This window comes from Mytilus trossulus, unplaced genomic scaffold (genome assembly GCF_036588685.1).
Source record: "Mytilus trossulus isolate FHL-02 unplaced genomic scaffold, PNRI_Mtr1.1.1.hap1 h1tg000070l__unscaffolded, whole genome shotgun sequence".
Taxonomy (NCBI): Eukaryota; Metazoa; Mollusca; class Bivalvia; order Mytilida; family Mytilidae; genus Mytilus; species Mytilus trossulus.
The window spans coordinates 1,723,193-1,745,781 of NW_026963294.1; the positions used below are offsets into that span (position 1 = coordinate 1,723,193).

General features: G+C 33.5%; 1 protein-coding gene across 1 annotated transcript in view; it reads left to right on the plus strand.

Moving 5' to 3' along the window:
- The window catches only part of LOC134699519 (uncharacterized), a 132,324-nt gene that overhangs the window by 50,290 nt on the left and 59,445 nt on the right, over window positions 1–22,589 (plus strand). Inside the window, exons 5-8 of the mRNA XM_063561117.1 lie at window positions 13,338–13,574; window positions 16,120–16,320; window positions 18,581–18,715; window positions 22,067–22,207. Of these exons, the coding sequence (XP_063417187.1) occupies window positions 13,338–13,574; window positions 16,120–16,320; window positions 18,581–18,715; window positions 22,067–22,207 (714 nt within the window). The remainder of the gene's footprint in view (window positions 1–13,337; window positions 13,575–16,119; window positions 16,321–18,580; window positions 18,716–22,066; window positions 22,208–22,589) is intronic.

Here is a 22,589-nt window from a genome sequence, read left to right on the forward strand (position 1 = left end):
GGGAGTAGACTAGGGTTAAAGGAGACACCTCTTTATTAGAGACATCTATAAGTTATACTTTACTTTAGGAAGTAGACCTGGGTTAAATGAGACACCTCTTTATTAGAGAAATCTATAAGTTATACTTTACTTTAGGGAGTAGACTAGGGTTAAAGGAGACACCTCTTTATTAGAGACATCTATAAGTTATACTTTACTTTAGGAAGTAGACTAGGGTTAAAGGAGACACCTCTTTATTACAGACATCTATACGTTATACTTTACTTTAGGGAGTAGATCAGGGTTAAAGGAGACACCTCTTTATTAGAGACATCTATAAGTTACACTTTACTTTAGGAAGTAGACCTGGGTTAAAGGAGACACCTCTTTATTAGAGAAATCTATAAGTTATGCTTTACTTTCGGGAGTAGATCAGGGTTAAAGGAGACACCTCGTTATTAGAAAAATCTATAAGTTATACTTTACTTTAGGGAGTAGACTAGGGTTAAAGGAGACACCTCTTTATTAGAGAAATCTATAAGTTATACTTTACTTTAGGGAGTAGATCAGGGTTAAAGGAGACACCTCTTTATTAGAGACATCTATAAGTTACACTTTACTTTAGGAAGTAGACCTGGGTTAAAGGAGACACCTCTTTATTAGAGAAATCTATAAGTTATGCTTTACTTTAGGGAGTAGACTAGGGTTAAAGGAGACATCTCTTTATTAGAGACATTTGTAATTAATAGTTTATTTACGGGAGTAGACCAGGGTAAGATGAGACACTTCTGTATTAGATACACCTATAATGTATTGCTTATTTACGGGAGTAGACCAGGGTTAACGGAGACACCTCTTTATTAGAGACATCTATAAGAAATACTTTACTTTAGGAAGTAGACAAGGGTTAAAGGAGACACCTCTTTATTAGAGAAATCTATAAGTTATACTTTACTTTAGGGAGTAGATCAGGGTTAGAGAAGACACCTCTTTATCAGAGACATCTATAAGTAATACTTTACTTTAGGAAGTAGACAAGGGTTAAAGGAGACACCTCTTTATTAGAGAAATCTATAAGTTATACTTTACTTTAGGGAATAGACTAGGGTTAACGGAGACACCTCTTTATTAGAGACATCTATAAGTTATACTTTACTTTAGGAAGTAGACCAGGGTTAAAGGAGACACCTCTTTATTAGAGACATCTATAAGTTATACTTTACTTTAGGAAGTAGACCAGGGTTAAAGGAGACACCTCGTTATTAGAGAAATCTATAAGTTATACTTTACTTTAGGAAGTAGACCAGGGTTAAAGGAGACACCTCTTTATTAGAGACATCTATAAGTTATACTTTACTTTAGGGAGTAGACCAGGGTTAAAGGAGACACCTCTTTATTAGAGACATCTATAAGTTATATTTTACTTAAGGGATTAGACCATGGTTAAAGGAGACACCTCGTTATTAGAGAAATCTATAAGTTATACATTACTTTAGGGAGTAGACCAGGGTTAAATGAGACACCTCTTTATTAGAGACATCTATAAGTTATACTTTACTTTAGGGAGTATACCATGGTTAAAGGAGACACCTCTTTATTAGAGACATCTATAAGTTATACTTTACTTTAGGGAGTAGACCATGGTTAAAGGAGACACCTCTTTATTAGAGACATCTATAAGTTATACTTTACTTTAGGGAGTAGACCAGGGTTAAATGAGACACCTCTTTATTAGAGACATCTATAAGTTATACTTTACTTTAGGAAGTAGACCTGGGTTAAAGGAGACACCTCTTTATTAGAGACATCTATAAGTTATACTTTACTTTAGGAAGTAGACCAGGGTTAAATGAGACACCTCTTTATTAGAGACATCTATAAGTTATACTTTACTTTAGGGAGTAGACCAGGGTTAAATGAGACACCTCTTTATTAGAGACATCTATAAGTTATACTTTACTTTAGGGAGTAGACCATGGTTAAAGGAGACACCTCTTTATTAGAGACATCTATAAGTTATACTTTACTTTAGGGAGTAGACCATGGTTAAAGGAGACACCTCTTTATTAGAGACATCTATAAGTTATACTTTACTTTAGGGAGTAGACCAGGGTTAAATGAGACACCTCTTTATTAGAGACATCTATAAGTTATACTTTACTTTAGGAAGTAGACCAGGGTTAAATGAGACACCTCTTTATTAGAGACATCTATAAGTTATACATTACTTTAGGGAGTAGACTAGGGTTAAAGGAGACACCTCTTTATTAGAGACATCTATAAGTTATACTTTACTTTAGGGAGTAGACTAGGGTTAAAGGAGACACCTCTTTATTAGAGAAATCTATAAGTTATACTTTACTTAAGGGATTAGACCAGGGTTAAAGGAGACACCTCTTTATTAGAGACATCTATAAGTTACACTTTACTTTAGGGAGTAGACTAGGGTTAAAGGAGACATCTCTTTATTAGAGAAATCTATAAGTTATACTTTACTTTATGGAGTAGACAAGAATTAAAGGAGACACCTCTTTATTAGAGAAATCTATAAGTTATACTTTACTTTAGGGAGTAGACTAGGGTTAAAGGAGACACCTCTTTATTAGAGAAATCTATAAGTTATACTTTACTTTAGGGAGTAGACTAGGGTTAAAGGAGACACCTCTTTATTAGAGAAATCTATAAGTTATACTTTACTTTAGGGAGTAGACCTGGGTTAAAGGAGACACCTCTTTATTAGAGAAATCTATAAGTTATGCTTTACTTTAGGGAGTAGACTAGGGTTAAAGGAGACACCTCTTTATTAGAGAAATCTATAAGTTATACTTTACTTTAGGGAGTAGATCAGGGTTAAAGGAGACACCTCTTTATTAGAGACATGTATAAGTTACACTTTACTTTAGGAAGTAGACCTGGGTTAAAGGAGACACCTCTTTATTAGAGAAATCTATAAGTTATACTTTACTTTAGGGAGTTGATCAGGGTTAAAGGAGACACCTCTTTATTAGAGAATTCTATAAGTTATACTTTACTTTAGGGAGTAGACTAGGGTTAAAGGAGACACCTCTTTATTAGAGACATCTATAAGTTATACTTTACTTTATGGAGTAGACAAGGGTTAAAAGAGACACCTATTTATTAGAGACATCTATAAGTTATACTTTACTTTAGGGAGTAGATCAGGGTTAGAGAAGACACCTCTTTATTAGAGACATCTATACGTAATACTTTACTTTAGGGAGTAGACTAGGGTTAAAGGAGACACCTCTTTATTAGAGACATCTATAAGTTATACTTTACTTTAGGGAGTAGACTAGGGTTAAAGGAGACACCTCTTTATTAGAGACATCTATAAGTTATACTTTACTTTAGGAAGTAGACCTGGGTTAAATGAGACACCTCTTTATTAGAGAAATCTATAAGTTATACTTTACTTTAGGGAGTAGACTAGGGTTAAAGGAGACACCTCTTTATTAGAGACATCTATAAGTTATACTTTACTTTAGGAAGTAGACTAGGGTTAAAGGAGACACCTCTTTATTACAGACATCTATACGTTATACTTTACTTTAGGGAGTAGATCAGGGTTAAAGGAGACACCTCTTTATTAGAGACATCTATAAGTTACACTTTACTTTAGGAAGTAGACCTGGGTTAAAGGAGACACCTCTTTATTAGAGAAATCTATAAGTTATGCTTTACTTTCGGGAGTAGATCAGGGTTAAAGGAGACACCTCGTTATTAGAGAAATCTATAAGTTATACTTTACTTTAGGGAGTAGACTAGGGTTAAAGGAGACACCTCTTTATTAGAGAAATCTATAAGTTATACTTTACTTTAGGGAGTAGATCAGGGTTAAAGGAGACACCTCTTTATTAGAGACATCTATAAGTTACACTTTACTTTAGGAAGTAGACCTGGGTTAAAGGAGACACCTCTTTATTAGAGAAATCTATAAGTTATGCTTTACTTTAGGGAGTAGACTAGGGTTAAAGGAGACATCTCTTTATTAGAGACATTTGTAATTAATAGTTTATTTACGGGAGTAGACCAGGGTAAGATGAGACACTTCTGTATTAGATACACCTATAATTTATTGCTTATTTACGGGAGTAGACCAGGGTTAACGGAGACACCTCTTTATTAGAGACATCTATCAGAAATACTTTACTTTAGGAAGTAGACAAGGGTTAAAGGAGACACCTCTTTATTAGAGAAATCTATAAGTTATACTTTACTTTAGGGAGTAGATCAGGGTTAGAGAAGACACCTCTTTATCAGAGACATCTATAAGTAATACTTTACTTTAGGAAGTAGACAAGGGTTAAAGGAGACACCTCTTTATTAGAGAAATCTATAAGTTATACTTTACTTTAGGGAATAGACTAGGGTTAACGGAGACACCTCTTTATTAGAGACATCTATAAGTAATACTTTACTTTAGGAAGTAGACAAGGGTTAAAGGAGACACCTCTTTATTAGAGACATCTATAAGTTACACTTTACTTTAGGAAGTAGACCTGGGTTAAAGGAGACACCTCTTTATTAGAGAAATCTATAAGTTACACTTTACTTTAGGAAGTAGACTAGGGTTAAAGGAGACACCTCGTTATTAGAGAAATCTATAAGTTACACTTTACTTTAGGAAGTAGACCTGGGTTAAAGGAGACACCTCTTTATTAGAGAAATCTATAAGTTATACTTTACTTTAGGGAGTAGACTAGTGTTAAAGGAGACATCTCTTTATTAGAGACATCTATAAGTTATACTTTACTTTAGGGAGTAGATCAGGGTTAAAGGAGACACCTCTTTATTAGAGACATCTATAAGTTATACTTTACTTTAGGAAGTAGACCAGGGTCAAAGGAGACACCTCGTTATTAGAGAAATCTATAAGTTATACTTTACTTTAGGGAGTAGACTAGGGTTAAAGGAGACACCTCGTTATTAGAGAAATCTATAAGTTATACTTTACTTTAGGGAGTAGACCAGGGTCAAAGGAGACACCTCGTTATTAGAGAAATCTATAAGTTATACTTTACTTTAGGGAGTAGACCAGGGCCAAAGGAGACACCTCTTTATTAGAGACATCTATAAGTTATACTTTACTTTAGGGAGTAGACCAGGTTCAAAGGAGACACCTCTTTATTAGAGACATCTATATGTTATACTTTACTTTAGGCAGTAGACTAGGGTCAAAGGAGACACCTCGTTATTAGAGAAATCTATAAGTTATACATTTTTTTAGGGAGTAGACCAGGGTTAAATGAGACACCTCTTTATTAGAGACATCTATAAGTTATACTTTACTTTAGGGAGTAGACCATGGTTAAAGGAGACACCTCTTTATTAGAGACATCTATAAGTTATACTTTACTTTAGGGAGTAAACCAGGGTTAAAGGAGACACCTCTTTATTAGAGACATCTATAAATTTTACTTTACTTAAGGGATTATACCAGGGTTAAATGAGACACCTCTTTATTAGAGACATCTATAAGTTATACTTTACTTTAGGGAGTAGACCAGGGTTAAAAGAGACACCTCTTTATTAGAGACATCTATAAGTTATACTTTACTTAAGGGATTAGACCATGGTTAAAGGAGACACCTCGTTATTAGAGAAATCTATAAGTTATACATTACTTTAGGGAGTAGACCAGGGTTAAATGAGACACCTCTTTATTAGAGACATCTATAAGTTATACTTTACTTTAGGGAGTAGACCATGGTTAAAGGAGACACCTCTTTATTAGAGACATCTATAAGTTATACTTTACTTTAGGGAGTAGACCAGGGTCAAAGGAGACACCTCTTTATTAGAGACATCTATAAGTTATACTTTACTTTAGGGAGTAGACAAGGGTTAAAGGAGACACCTCTTTATTAGAGACATCTATAAGTTATACTTTACTTTAGGGAGTAGACCAGGGTTAAAGGAGACACCTCGTTATTAGAGACATCTATACGTTATACTTTACTTTAGGGAGTAGACCTGGGTTAAAGGAAACATCTCTTTATTAGAGACATCTATAAGTTATACTTTACTTTAGGGAGTAGATCAGGGTTAAAGGAGACACCTCTTTATTAGAGACATCTATAAGTTATACTTTACTTTAGGGAGTAGACCAGGGTTAAAGGAGACACCTCTTTATTAGAGACATCTATAAGTTATACTTTACTTTAGGAAGTAGACCAGGGTTAAAGGAGACACCTCTTTATTAGAGACATCTATAAGTTATACATTACTTTAGGAAGTAGACCAGGGTTAAAGAAGACACCTCTTTATCAGAGACATCTATAAGTTATACTTTACTTTAGGAAGTAGACCAGGGTCAAAGGAGACACCTCTTTATTAGAGACATCTATAAGTTATACTTTACTTTAGGGAGTAGACTATGGTTAAAGGAGACACCTCGTTATTAGAGACATTTATAAGTTATACTTTACTTTAGGGAGTAGACCAGGGTTAAAGGAGACACCTCTTTATTAGAGAAATCTATAAGTTATACTTTACTTTAGGGAGTAGACCTGGGTTAAAGGAGACATCTCTTTATTAGAGACATCTATAAGTTATACTTTACTTTAGGAAGTAGACCTGGGTTAAAGGAGACACCTCTTTATTAGAGAAATCTATAAGTTATGCTTTATTTTAGGGAGTAGACCAGGGTTAAATGAGACACCTCTTTATTAGAGACATCTATAAGTTATACTTTACTTTAGGGAGTAGACCAGGGTTAAAGGAGACACCTCTTTATTAGAGACATCTATAAGTTATACTTTACTTTAGGGAGTAAACCAGGGTTAAAGGAGACACCTCTTTATTAGAGAAATCTATAAGTTATACTTTACTTTAGGGAGTAAACCAGGGTTAAAGGAGACATCTCTTTATTAGAGACATCTATAAGTTATATTTTACTTTAGGAAGTAGACCAGGGTCAAAGGAGACACCTCTTTATTAGAGAAATCTATAAGTTATACTTTACTTTATGGAGTAGACTAGGGTTAAAGGAGACACCTCTTTATTAGAGAAATCTATAAGTTATACTTTACTTTATGGAGTAGACTAGGGTTAAAGGAGACACCTCTTTATTAGAGAAATCTATAAGTTATACTTTACTTTAGGGAGTAGACTAGGGTTAAAGGAGACACCTCTTTATTAGAGACATCTATAAGTTATACTTTACTTTAGGGAGTAGACTAGGGTTAAAGGAGACACCTCTTTATTAGAGAAATCTATAAGTTATACTTTACTTTAGGGAGTAGATCAGGGTTAAATGAGACACCTCTTTATTAGAGACATCTATAAGTTATACTTTACTTTAGGGAGTAGACCAGGGTCAAAGGAGACACCTCTTTATTAGAGAAATCTATAAGTTATACTTTACTTTAGGAAGTAGATCAGGGTTAAAGGAGACACCTCTTTATTAGAGAAATCTATAAGTTATACTTTACTTTAGGAAGTAGATCAGGGTTAAATGAGACACCTCTTTATTAGAGACATCTATAAGTTATACTTTACTTTAGGGAGTAGACCAGGGTCAAAGGAGACACCTCTTTATTAGAGAAATCTATAAGTTATACTTTACTTTATGGAGTAGACTAGGGTTAAAGGAGACACCTCTTTATTAGAGAAATCTATAAGTTATACTTTACTTTATGGAGTAGACTAGGGTTAAAGGAGACACCTCTTTATTAGAGAAATCTATAAGTTATACTTTACTTTAGGGAGTAGACTAGGGTTAAAGGAGACACCTCTTTATCAGAGACATCTATAAGTTATACTTTACTTTAGGGAGTAGATCAGGGTTAAAGGAGACACCTCTTTATTAGAGAAATCTATAAGTTATACTTTACTTTAGGGAGTAGACTAGGGTTAAAGGAGACACCTCTTTATTAGAGAAATCTATAAGTTATACTTTACTTTAGGGAGTAGATCAGGGTTAAATGAGACACCTCTTTATTAGAGACATCTATAAGTTATACTTTACTTTAGGGAGTAGACCAGGGTCAAAGGAGACACCTCTTTATTAGAGAAATCTATAAGTTATACTTTACTTTAGGAAGTAGATCAGGGTTAAAGGAGACACCTCTTTATTAGAGAAATCTATAAGTTATACTTTACTTTAGGAAGTAGATCAGGGTTAAATGAGACACCTCTTTATTAGAGACATCTATAAGTTATACTTTACATTAGGGAGTAGACCAGGGTCAAAGGAGACACCTCTTTATTAGAGAAATCTATAAGTTATACTTTACTTTAGGGAGTAGATCAGGGTTAAAGGAGACACCTCTTTATTAGAGACATCTATAAGTTATACTTTACTTTAGGAAGTAGACCAGGGTCAAAGGAGACACCTCGTTATTAGAGAAATCTATAAGTTATACTTTACTTTAGGAAGTAGATCAGGGTTAAAGGAGACACCTCTTTATTAGAGACATCTATAAGTTATACTTTACTTTAGGGAGTAGACCAGGGTTAAAGGAGACACCTCTTTATTAGAGACATCTATAAGTTATACTTTACTTTAGGGAGTAGATCAGGGTTAAAGGAGACACCTCTTTATTAGAGACATCTATAAGTTATACTTTACTTTAGGGAGTAGACCAGGGTTAAAAGAGACACCTCTTTATTGGAGACATCTATAAGTTATACTTTACTTAAGGGATTAGACCATGGTTAAAGGAGACACCTCGTTATTAGAGACATTTATAAGTTATACTTTACTTAAGGGATTAGACCATGGTTAAAGGAGACACCTCTTTATTAGAGACATCTATAAGTTATACTTTACTTTAGGGAGTAGACCAGGGTTAAAGGAGACACCTCTTTATCAGAGACATCTATAAGTTATACTTTACTTAAGGGATTAGACCATGGTTAAAGGAGACACCTCGTTATTAGAGACATTTATAAGTTATACTTTACTTTAGGGAGTAGACCAGGGTTAAAGGAGACACCTCGTTATTAGAGACATTTATAAGTTATACTTTACTTTAGGGAGTAGACCAGGGTTAAAAGAGACACCTCTTTATTGGAGACATCTATAAGTTATACTTTACTTAAGGGATTAGACCATGGTTAAAGGAGACACCTCGTTATTAGAGACATTTATAAGTTATACTTTACTTTAGGGAGTAGACTAGGGTTAAAGGAGACACCTCTTTATCAGAGACATCTATAAGTTATACTTTACTTTAGGGAGTAGATCAGGGTTAAAGGAGACACCTCTTTATTAGAGAAATCTATAAGTTATACTTTACTTTAGGGAGTAGACTAGGGTTAAAGGAGACACCTCTTTATTAGAGAAATCTATAAGTTATACTTTACTTTAGGGAGTAGATCAGGGTCAAAGGAGACACCTCGTTATTAGAGAAATCTATAAGTTATACTTTACTTTAGGAAGTAGACCATGGTTAAAGGAGACACCTCTTTATTAGAGACATTTATAAGTTATACTTTACTTTAGGGAGTAGACTAGGGTTAAAGGAGACACCTCTTTATCAGAGACATCTATAAGTTATACTTTACTTTAGGGAGTAGACTAGGGTTAAAGGAGACACCTCGTTATTAGAGAAATCTATAAGTTATACTTTACTTTAGGAAGTAGACCATGGTTAAAGGAGACACCTCTTTATTAGAGAAATCTATAAGTTATACTTTACTTTAGGGAGTAGACCTGGGTTAAAGGAGACACCTCTTTATTAGAGACATCTATAAGTTATACTTTACTTTAGGAAGTAGACTAGGGTTAAAGGAGACACCTCTTTATCAGAGACATCTATAAGTTATACTTTACTTAAGGGATTAGACCATGGTTTAAGGAGACACCTCGTTATTAGAGACATTTATAAGTTATACTTTACTTTAGGGAGTAGACCAGGGTTAAAGGAGACACCTCGTTATTAGAGACATTTATAAGTTATACTTTACTTTAGGGAGTAGACCAGGGTTAAAAGAGACACCTCTTTATTGGAGACATCTATAAGTTATACTTTACTTAAGGGATTAGACCATGGTTAAAGGAGACACCTCGTTATTAGAGACATTTATAAGTTATACTTTACTTTAGGGAGTAGACTAGGGTTAAAGGAGACACCTCTTTATCAGAGACATCTATAAGTTATACTTTACTTTAGGGAGTAGATCAGGGTTAAAGGAGACACCTCTTTATTAGAGAAATCTATAAGTTATACTTTACTTTAGGGAGTAGACTAGGGTTAAAGGAGACACCTCTTTATTAGAGAAATCTATAAGTTATACTTTACTTTAGGGAGTAGATCAGGGTCAAAGGAGACACCTCGTTATTAGAGAAATCTATAAGTTATACTTTACTTTAGGAAGTAGACCAGGGTTAAAGGAGACATACTTTATTAGAGAAATCTATAAGTTACACTTTACTTTAGGAAGTAGACCAGGGTTAAAGGAGACACCTCTTTATTAGAGACATCTATAAGTTATACTTTACTTTAGGAAGTAGACCAGGGTTAAAGGAGACACCTCTTTATTAGAGAAATCTATAAGTTATACTTTACTTTAGGGAGTAGACCAGGGTCAAAGGAGACACCTCTTTATTAGAGAAATCTATAAGTTATACTTTACTTTAGGGAGTAGATCAGGGTCAAAGGAGACACCTCTTTATTAGAGAAATCTATAAGTTATACTTTACTTTAGGAAGTAGACCAGGGTTAAAGGAGACACCTCTTTATTAGAGAAATCTATAAGTTATACTTTACTTTAGGGAGTAGATCAGGGTTAAAGGAGACACCTCTTTATTAGAGACATCTATAAGTTATACTTTACTTTAGGGAGTAGATCAGGGTTAAAGGAGACACCTCTTTATTAGAGACATCTATAAGTTATACTTTACTTTAGGGAGTAGACCTGGGTTAAAGGAAACATACTTTATTAGAGACATCTATAAGTTATACTTTACTTTAGGGAGTAGACCAGGGTTAAAGGAGACACCTCTTTATTAGAGACATCTTTCGTGAATACTGTAGTTAGTACTTCTCTTTGAATTAATTAGACATACACATTGTATTCATGTAATGTAACGTTGCGCACAAGGAAACTTTACTTAAACAAAAGGTAAAGTAAACATTAGGCAACAGCTTTTACGCTTAACTTTTGAGTTAATTAGCCAGAAGCTTATTTTTTTGAAAATTTTAGTTGGATTCTGTTGGCTTGTAGAGAAGAATTTTAAAACCCCGAAAACAATTTTACATGCCAATGCCGTAGGATTTTTGGTTTAGTGTTAAGACTGAGGTAACGTTAGAGACGTCAGTTACATATTTTCGGTAAATCCTTATCACTGGTGATTGGAGGCGCCGAGAAGTGAACATTAATACATAAATTATGCCGTTAGTTTTCTTGTTTGAATTGTTTTACATTGTCATTTCGGGACCTTTTTCAGCTGACTATGCGGTAGTGGCTTTGCTCATTGCTGAAGCCGTACAGTGACCTTTAATTGTTAATTTTTCTCTTCTGTTCTCTTGCGGATAGTGGTCTCATTGGCTATCATACCACATCTTCTTTTTATATATTAATAAAATATTATCAAGAAGAAATTAACATACAAAATGTGAAAATGATAATCATCCATTTTAAGTCAATGCAATAAAATAGAAATAATCGAACTGTCTATTCACTATAATTTATGTCATAATTACGGCGTACTCTTTACGGTCTATTCTTTAAATAACAAATTAAGAAGTCAATTTTCGCATCTTGAGTTTTTCGATTTACGCTTTCTGGTCTGCTGTTGATGGCACTGTTGAATCGGCAACCTCTAATGGATAAAGTTTTGAAATAAGACGACCAGTCAATCCGTTTGTTTTTCTAATTTTCACTGATCTATTATATTAATCTTTCTCTTGACAAAGTGCATCTAAGTCTCCTAGCTTCCATGTTATCCTCGGGGAATCATGGCGAATCTGGACTACATCGCCCATTTTAATATTTTGACTGTTTGTACCGATGGTGTTGTGTTTTTTTTTAATACAGTCAGATAATCATTTTCCATCTGATTTTAAATTATCTAATAAGTTCATGTTTTATATCTGCTTGACGGTTAAAAGACGTAGAAGTGGGTTCAGTAAACTTGTCGATATTTCTGCAGATGGATTGTAAACACCCTCATTCCCTTCCTTTCTAACAAAGAAGTCTTAATATTAGTGTTATTCATGTGAATTCTATAGAAAGGGAATCTTCCAAAGATTTGATTTCTAATGGTAAGAATAAAAAAATATTATCTTTTTTTGGTGTAACCATGGCAATAATCTGCATTTATTTGATACAAAATATTACAAAAAAAGGGCGTGAACATGTCACAAAAGTCTTAAAAATTTGGTCTACAGGAAAATTTAAACAATTACAGTAATACCTTTGCTGAAACCATAGGTATATATCTATCAAGAGGTTCCCAACAAAAAAAGCATATGTATTTCTGCTTGTTTTTCCATCAAATTGAAATGAAAAGATCGAGCGTCAAATCTTTGTTGAAAACACTTCAATAATTCTGGGACCTATGAGCGGTACGGATAGGAAAATACGTACTGCCAAACATTTAAATGGCCTATAAAACATGCTGAAAAACAATATTAATATTCATATAAACTCACTAAGAAGGCTATATTATTCTTCAATTATCTAAAAACCAATTTTATTGTGCAAAAACTTTCATATTTAAAAAATGGCCATAATGCGAAACTAAACTTCTAACTGTGTTAATATAGCCTTCAAAGTAGGTTTATATGATCATTTAGATTGTAGGTAGCATGTTTAATAGGCCATTTTTTGCTCGAACTTTTGAAATCAAATTTTATGGAAAAACGAGCAATCATGAATATATTTAATTAGACTTGATATTGCCATTTTGAATCGATATTGCACTATTGCAAAACCATTTGGAATATTGCCCACTTGATTTGTTAATGGTTATGTTTTTCACGGAATATAACATGGCATATATGTACTACATTTTCAGGAGCAGTGACATTTTATTTAAGTTTGGTCCTTGCAGAACTAACTGTCAGATTCAATTGTAGAAATCATCAGAATATTAAGTCACAAAAAATTTGTGTGAATTTTTTTTGTGTCTTACAAATAGCCTTCATAGAAGGTTAGTGACTACACATGTTAACAGCAGAATTTACCAGCCAATCTTACATGGTTTCCTCAACAGGAGTCTGATTGAAGAAGTATAGATAACCTAACATATAAATACAAACAAAATTATTTCACGTATGCGAAACAAAACCGATGCATTGTACTATAACTCCTAATAAGTTTTGTTCAACCATCTTTGATATAGAAGAATTGCATTGAATGAAAACAAAAATTATTTCTTTTCATAGGCCAACACTGTAGAATGACTCTGTTAGGAGGCAATTATAGAGGACATGTTAATATAACCAAATCAGGTAAAACATGTCAGGCTTGGAGTTCGGTAACCCCACACAAACATCATTTTAGTGAGACACTGGGTGACCAGGATAACTATTGTCGTAATCCAGATACTGAACCGCAAGGTCCATGGTGCTATACAACTGATGTCAACTCTAGATGGGAGTATTGTGATGTACATTATTGTGGTATGTTGCACTTTCCATTTTAATACGCCCGTCAAAATTTTAACGGGACGTATTATGGTATGCAAATGTCCGGTGTCCGTCCATCTGTCTGTCTGTCCGTTTGTCTGTCCGGCGTAAACTTAATATAACTTCATGAAACTTAATATAGTTGTTTCTTATGATGGTCAAATGATCTGTATACTTTTTGGTGAAAATAAGATTAAAACTTTTTGAGTTACGGCACTTAGTAACTTAAACAGGGGTGTGTTTTTTTCACATGTCGCATCCTATCTCAAAAACGATTCTTGATTATGGCTTAAAACTTTAAACACTTCTTAGTTATGTTAATCTTAATATCTGTATACTTTTTGGTGATGATTCAAAATTTGATTTTTTAGTTATTGAGTATTTTGTAAAAAAAGGGGGAGTTTTTTTTTTAAATATCGCATCATATCTCAAAGACGATTTATGATTTGGAAAAAAAACAGGGTTTGGGGTTTCACATGTCCCGCCGTGTCTCAAAAACAATATATGGTTATTGCTTAAAACTTTCTCAGAAACTATTTATGATTATTGCATAAAACTTTCACACAAGACGTCGGGCGTATCATGCGCTCATGGCGCATCTGTTTATTATTTGACTTTAAAAAAGTTTATACCATTGACAGAATCAGATCTTGATAATCGATAATAAGTATCGGATTTTGTTCAAGTGAAAATTTAAAGGTGTATGGACACAATTTTTAATCAATGATATCGCCATGAGTTTAACTTAACAATTAAAAAGAGCAAGGTCTGGAAAATGGGTACTGTTGTTATCAATTTCAATTCCACATTAGTATTTAAAGGTTTTTTGGAAACATGGAACTTGTTTCAATTCTTCCAAATGAAACACACATTAACGCGTAAAGGGCAAAACAGTTACTCTTACTAATACATTAAATGATCTAATACTAACCATACTAGGAAGTGTCATTGACCAAGCCATAAAGATCAAACCACTTGAGAACAGTGTACTGGTTTGCTTTTCGGAATTGTTGGTCCTCAAAAGGATTATGCGCTCTAACTTCGTACTTTATCTGGACTTTAAACATTTCTTTATTTGAGCATCACTGGCGAGTCTTTTGTAGAAAAAAACGCGCGTGTGGCGTAAATATAAAATTTCAATCCTGGTTCCTTAGTATGATGAGTTTCTTTACAATAAAAAGTTATTTCACTGAGGGTTGACAAACTCTTTTATGAAATCAGTATTTATTGAAATAGCTGAAATTTAACATGATACACATTCGAACAGACTGTCCAATACTGAAGTAACTATGATAATTTTTCACTTAGAAATCAAATTCACATTGATTGTTAAATTTCATTTAGTAATCATGGGACTTTGAGTGCAAATGGTATGTTCTAGAGTGTTTTGAGCTCATAAATAAAGGCAACAGTAGTAAACCGCTTTTCAAAACTCATAAATCCATGGACAATAAACAAAATCGGGGTAACAAACATAAACCGAGGGAAATGCATTGAAGGAGAACAACGACATACCACTAAAATGTAACACACATAGAAATCCATCAAGTTATTTGTTGGTTGTTTGTACGAGACATACTGAGACTGAGACACTGAAAGTATTTTGTCTTAAATTTTCAACCAGTGGCATTGGTTCAATAAGTTGGTCAGCTTGTTCTTGGGACAGATTTATTTCTGCGTTAACTTGATGTTGTTCCTGTGAAAGGGTAACTTCAACAATCACGGCTCATTTAAAATTTCTTTTTAGTTGTTACTTTTCCTGTATAATTTGTTATAGGAGTTTCGGATCTGTGACCGGACACACTCAGTTTTTATCCAAATTTTACGGCCCACTGAACATACGAAATGATAATGCGGATGGTGCATCCGTGTACTTGAGACATATTCTTGATGAAAGTTGACACAGGACAGAGAGGGTGATCTAAAAAATAAAATTAAATATAGGTTATTAAAGCTGTCAGTTTCCCATGTTATTTGTAATAGATACATTCACTGCTATAAACTTGGACATGTTCATATGAATTAAGTGATAATTTCAGCGTTTCCGTTTGTTTTGTTTATTTGGTACTTGCCATTTTTATTTATCTGCATAGCGAATAGCTTCAGGATTGAAAACGATATAAACCTGTAAACACATACATTATAAACAACATTTATTTGCATTACTTTAGTTGAAAAATACCCTTCAAAATCACCTACATTCACGTCAAGAAAACAAGATGGCGGATAATTTTGAATGTAATCGGTCTCTCTAGAAAAGTTTTGTTTCTAATACTTCATTTCAAAATTCTCAATTTTTTAGTTTTCGGTGTTTTATTGATTTTTGTCTTTATTTTGTGTCGATCATGTTGTTATCTGCCCTTTATTGTTGTGTCGATCATGTTGTTATCTGCCCTTTATTGTTGTGTTGATCATGTTGTTATCTGCCCTTTATTGTTGTGTCGATCATGTTGTTATCTGCCCTTTATTGTTGTGTCGATCATGTTGTTATCTGCCCTTTATTGTTGTGTTGTTTCTAATTGGCAATTTTATCTTACAGTTCGTCCGTTTAGAGAATATACAGTAGAAGTCCTTTCCGGACCAAAAGTATTTTTGTGTAACGATAGTTCTGAGACAAGGAACGTTTACCTTGACTCAACTTGTGCTAGCAATACAATAGGAAGAGAAGTGAGGATTACCACCAAAGGACATACACTATTACTGTGTGAAGTAGATATTAATGGGACATTAGTCAATTTATGTAAGACAGATTTTCATTTTTCTACATCTTTTTATTCTGTTTCGAAAGAATTTACAAAGAGAAGACAGTAAAATAAATCCTTGAAAACCTTCTATTTCTCAGCGTGTAGCTGTAATTGATGTACTAAATACATGATAAAGTAGCGAGTAGCTGTAACAGATGTACCAAGTACCAAATACAATTTTGACAAATAATTAACCATTCAATAGACCACTTTCGAGTTCATCCGTCACCGGCAAAAACTCGTCAATTATGCACGCCTTTATAACGTCATTTACCAGATAGAGGGGCTCGCCTGTATCCCTGCACTATTTACGTTCATCAAGCGTCTTAGTGATCGTTTTTGTGCAGGATAAACTAGAAATAATGGTTGCTCTGTAGGTACTTACTGACAATTCCCTAATGACAGCAGTGTTGATTGTCTATTTTTAGAATTCAATTTGCCGAATAATTCGTACAATATAGAATTATAATTTTCCAACCACTCGCTCAACCTTGTAAGGAAGTGACGACGCCTCTAAACGCACAGATGACTGCGATAAAGGCGCGTATAATTGACGAGTTTTTTTTTTGTCAAAAAAGACAAATTCGATAAAATCATAAGTGAGTTATTTTTAAAACCTGATCGATCGTGAACTCTTCCAATGTCTTCTCTGGAACTCCTTAGTGAATAAAATCTTGAGTTGATCCCACCTACAAAGTAACATAGTGATGAAGACCAACAAATGGAACTCAATGTTTAGATTTAAATATTGTCTATTATTTTAACCGTTATATTAACAGAAAATCTGACAGGGGAAATATCAAGATAGTCAAGATCTTAGTACATAATGTCTACTTAGACCGGAACTGTCAAACTAATCCTTATGATTATGATTAAGATTAATTGACCTACAATGACGATTTTATCATTATTTGTAGAGTTTTCCTATTGTCTTGAAAAAAACACCTATTAAGGTGGTACATAACACTATAGGGAGATAATTCTGTAAAATCCGCTCAACGTTTTAATTACGTTGTGTTGCAAAGGGAATATTAAGCTTCTCATTGATCAAAATTGTTGTTTGTCAAACTGCTATATATATTTTTATATACTTGTTTTAGGTCAAAGTAAATGCTTTGTCAAAATGTATGAAAATTAAACGAGCCAACTTGATTTTAGCGAAAGTGTTGCGTACCACCTTAAACAAAATTCATCAACAATACAAGATATAAAGACGGAGCAACATGACCGGTCAATTTATTTCTTTTTTGATTTTAATATTGTGCCAAATTTTTGTCTATTACTTTGAAATCTCAGACAGGTAGAGAGACAGTTTAACATCAGCAATCCATCAATCTATAAGTTAGCCAAAATGGTCAGTCGACTCTTTACAAAAGTGTTTACCCTTAAGGGGGTAGACCTTGCTTCAGGGAGACAACTCTTTATGTCAGTTAAACGTTTGTAAAAGTCAAGTTTCATCAATGTATCTTAAGAATTTACTTGAAACAGATTGGAAATAATCTATGTGACCTTGAAGCTTAGAATCTATTTATGAAAATGGTTGACACAAACGTACTTATGATTTTAAGAGTTATTTCCCTTTACCAAGGTCTACCTCCTTAACTGACTCATTAATGTACTCATTTCTAAGTTTTTCGACAAAATATAGCAGGTAGGTAAAAATGTAAACATAATATTATTCTCTGAAAAACTATTCAAAATTTTAAGTCGATTTTTAAAGGAATCTTTGCCCTTATATGACGATTTTACCCGATTTTTTTAAGTATTGATCAAAAATATAGAAGATACAGAGAAACTGTTGAAGGCCAAAAATGACAAGGATGCAGACACATATCTACTGCTTATAGAATGTACTGCCCTTTTATAATGATTTCCCCATTTTTTGGGGTATTTTTGTAGATAAGGATAAACCGTACACAGCAAAGACAAGGACTGCACATGTATGATGTATCGACCAACAATTGTCAATATGATAGTTATTGCCCTCATATAACGAATTTATCCATTTTGTTTTTGTTTTGATCAAAAGAGAAAAACTAAACAAAGAGATTTTAGTTATGAATTATATTCCATAATTATTAGATTATGTGGTATTAGTGCAAATATGACAATTTTTCATTAAAGTCCCAATTTGTAAAAGTAAACCATTATAGGTCAAAGTACGGTATTCAACACGGAACTTTGATTTTAGTGGTTTTTTTTTGTATAACCATTGTTTTTTTGCCATATATTCTTATCGAATATGTTTGTTGACAGATAAAGCAAGTTGTGTGACGGACATTAAACCTGAAGAATGTATCACTCCGCTGAAGTGTTCGGCAGATGGTTTTTGTGATTGTGAATCGCCAGCAACACAGTTTTACAATAGAAATAATAATACTTGCATTGAAAGTAGGTACTTATAGTAAATTACTGGTAAGACTCGGGGTCAAATAGATGTAGGAAGATGTGGTATGAGTGCCAATGAGTCAACTCTTCATCCAAATAACAATTTATAAAAGTAAACCATTATAGGTCAATGAACGGCATTCAACACGGAGCCTTGGCTCACCCGAACAACAAGCTATAAAGGGCCCAAAAATTACTGGTGTAAAACCATTCAAATAGGAAAACCAACGGTCTAATCTATATAAAAAAACAAGAAACGAGAAACACGTATAAATAACATAAACCAACGACAACTACTGTACATCAGATTCCTGACTTAGGACAGGTGCAGACATTTGCAGCGGGATTAAACGTTTTAATGGTACCAAACCTTCTCAATTTTCGTAAGCAATAGCATAACATCACAACATAGAAAAACACACGATAAAATATCAATTGGCAGGCTTAACTCAATTAAAAAAGTAAATTAACACACTATAAAATTGAGAATGGAAATGGGGAATATGACTGTTTACTGTCCGGGTGGTCCACAACTGTCATTTGGTCTCGAGTAGCCTGTTATATTATACTGACATGGTTCAAACAGTTCAGCAAAGTAAACCAGACGCATTCAGTTGTTTCAACGACCCCCCTTCTTAAAACAAAAACAAATAAATATGAACAGCAAATGTTGTATATTGAAACATAAAAGAAATAGGATAATATTAACATAATGAAATCATTTTTGATTTAAATTTTTTTTGTCGATTTTACTGCAAATTAATTTTGTATTCTTTGTTAATGTTATAGAATTGAAGACTTGATTTATTACAACCAGCTGGTTGGATCTAGATGATAGTTTAAAAAGCTTACTTTTATATGAAGCACACTATGCACAAAACGTTTACAAATTTTGAACGATGGGCTGTCTACATATGTTTGCAGTACTCCTTTATTGAGCTCACCGGTATAGTTGTGTTTAGGGCTGGACCAGAATATACTAACCCCCCCCCCCCCCAAGAAACTGAACTCTTTTTAACCACCACCACCCTCAACAGATATAAATATAGAGCAACACTCTCTCTGTTTTTTGGTATGTCAAATACAACCACCTTAAAAAAAAAATAAGAATTGCTTTCCTAGGAGGGGGTACATATTTTTTTCTGCCCTTACACGGTTTGTCACTGTTTGTGTTTTCTAACACTTTATTTACTTCTTAACGGTTATTTAAAATCCATATATACAGTCCGCTAAAAGTTAAGCACCACCTGTTTTTATTGCATCTTTTTTTTTCAAATTTAAAAAATCAATTATTCCACAAAAAAAAGAAAACAATCAAAGAGCAATTTTGCAGTGATATACCATTAAAAAAACACTTTCAAAGGTTCTATGCATGTAGGATTTTCGTTGATAGTAAATTATTCAATTCAGAACGGAATTTAAGCTTCACTGTTATTTTTTTTTACAAGAACTGATCATCCAATATCATTACAATTTTCTACACATCATCTTTGATATATTCGGCAAATTTAATGTCAATATTTGAGTCAATAGCATGTGAAACAACCTCTATTCCAGTACAGTTTAATAACACGACGCATTTTCTCGGTACAAACCTTCAAAACTTTAGTTGAGGAAATCTGTTGCATTAAACAACAAATGCCACTTTTAAATCGACAAAATATTGTGAAGGTTGATCTCTGCAATTGAGATTTCCTCCAGACTTGTTTGATAAGGTTTACAATAGTGTAAATGGCTAGTTGTTCTTTGAACTCGGTTAAAATCCCTGCCCTGTGTGTTCTGGCGTTGTCGTCCCGGTACAAGGGTCTTAGCAATGTTGACGCAAGTGAGAGATTAGTATAATGACGGACTACAATGTTTTAAGGCACCAAATTTCTGTATGTCTGTCCGTTAATGTTACCCTACAGAATATGCATACACATCTTATAACGATACATTAAAAGCAACCCCGTACTGGAACACTACTAGAACTGAATGCAGTCCTAAGCTTGTGCACACATTGTTTTGGTCATAGGCCGTTTTGTTTACCCGCAAAATTCGTATTATGGCGTCTCAGATAGAAACAGAAATTTTGCCTTGCAACTAGCCACCTACGAACCCCTCCAAGAGTTGTAACAAGGGTTCTTAACGTGCAGAGAGCGTGGCACTAACGCTACAGGAGGTATCGGATTTAACGTCCACATTCTGACCGGACGTGACTGCGTACTGGATACATCCCGCACAGCCAAACGAACGCCAAACTTTTGCAAGGGTTTTACTCCCGGTTGGAAGAAGACCTGTAGTGACCATATTTCTATTCCTCAGTCACTCTTGGGGCGACTAAATAGGGGCTTGAACATTTATTTGTATATTAAACTTGCAATAAAAACAGATATTTATTTATAGTGTGGTATTTGTTCTTAATATGACTGATAGCAAGAAACATTGTCTTACTTTATTGATGATTATTTATTTATTTGATCAGCGGTATACTACTGTTGCCTTTATTTATTGTGAATTGTATCGTTTCTTATAATGAACCCACGCCTTTGGAACAATGATCAACGACATTCATCCAGACTTTTTACCACTCAGCTATCGCAGATGAAATTTATTCATTCATAGTTTGTTAATTTACGTTGTTTGATTGAGTTAAGCCTTCCAATTGATATTTTATTTTGTGGTTTTCTCTGTTGTGATTTTATGCTATTGTTTTAGAAAAAGGGAGAAGGTTTGGTACTAATAAAACGTTTAATCCCGCTGCAAATGTTTGCACCTGTCCTAAGTCAAGAGTCTGATGTACAGTAGTTTCCGTTTGTTTATGTAATTTAGATATGTTTCTCGTTTCTCGTTTTTTATATCAATTAGATCCGATTCGTTGGTTTTCCCGTTTGAATGGTTTTACACGTCTACTAATTTTGGGGCTTTTGCTCCGTGTTGAAGGCCGTTCATTGACCTATAATTGTTTACTTTTATAAATTGTTATTTGGATGGAAGTTGTCTCATTGGCACTCACACCACATCTTCCTTTATCTATTTCCACATATCTATCTTAAAAAAACCCAGACAAAAACCCTGATTAATGTTAAGATAAAAGGAAATTTGTGATTTTCAAAAATAAAAGCATTTATCTTAACTCAAATTTATTGTTCTCGGTTTTTCAAGTATCAGTTGACAATTGATGTGTTTATACATTCATATAACTAAATCTAACTCGACCATGTTACATATATCAATTATTAAGAAAGCATTAAATGATTGTCCATAGTCAATATGAATTACAATGTTGCATATATCAATTGTTAGGAAGACATTAATTAATTGCCCATAATCAATATGACTTAAGATGTTGCATGTACATATATTATTTATTAGGAAATACATACAAAATGAACTGCTCATCAATGAAGGAAGATACGACATGTTACAATAATCTGGTTTGTGTTACTGGTATTTGTGATTGTGAGATTCCCGCCATGCAGTATCACGATCCCTATGATAAAAGTTGTAAAGGAAGTAAGTTTTCATGGTATATTCATTGTAATCTAAAAATTAAAAGCTGTTGAGAAAGGAAAAAAACTCATTAAATAGACCTGACCAGGTATAGAAGAAAAAATGTGTTTTGTAAAAAACAATTCTGTACTAACAACTACATTATAATATTCAAATTTACCTGTTTACGTTACTTTATTTATCGCAATTTGTCCTATGTTTAAGTTGTCTTTTTTACACTTTTTTTTGTATATTGTATTTATATTGTGCCATAGATCACACTTATTCTTTCAGTGTATTTTACTTGTTTTATTTTGTATGTCTTTTTGATCTTGCCATTTCAATAATATTTCATTGTGTTTCTTTTTCTTTTTATTAAAGTTTCACTAGACATTCAAATTTACAC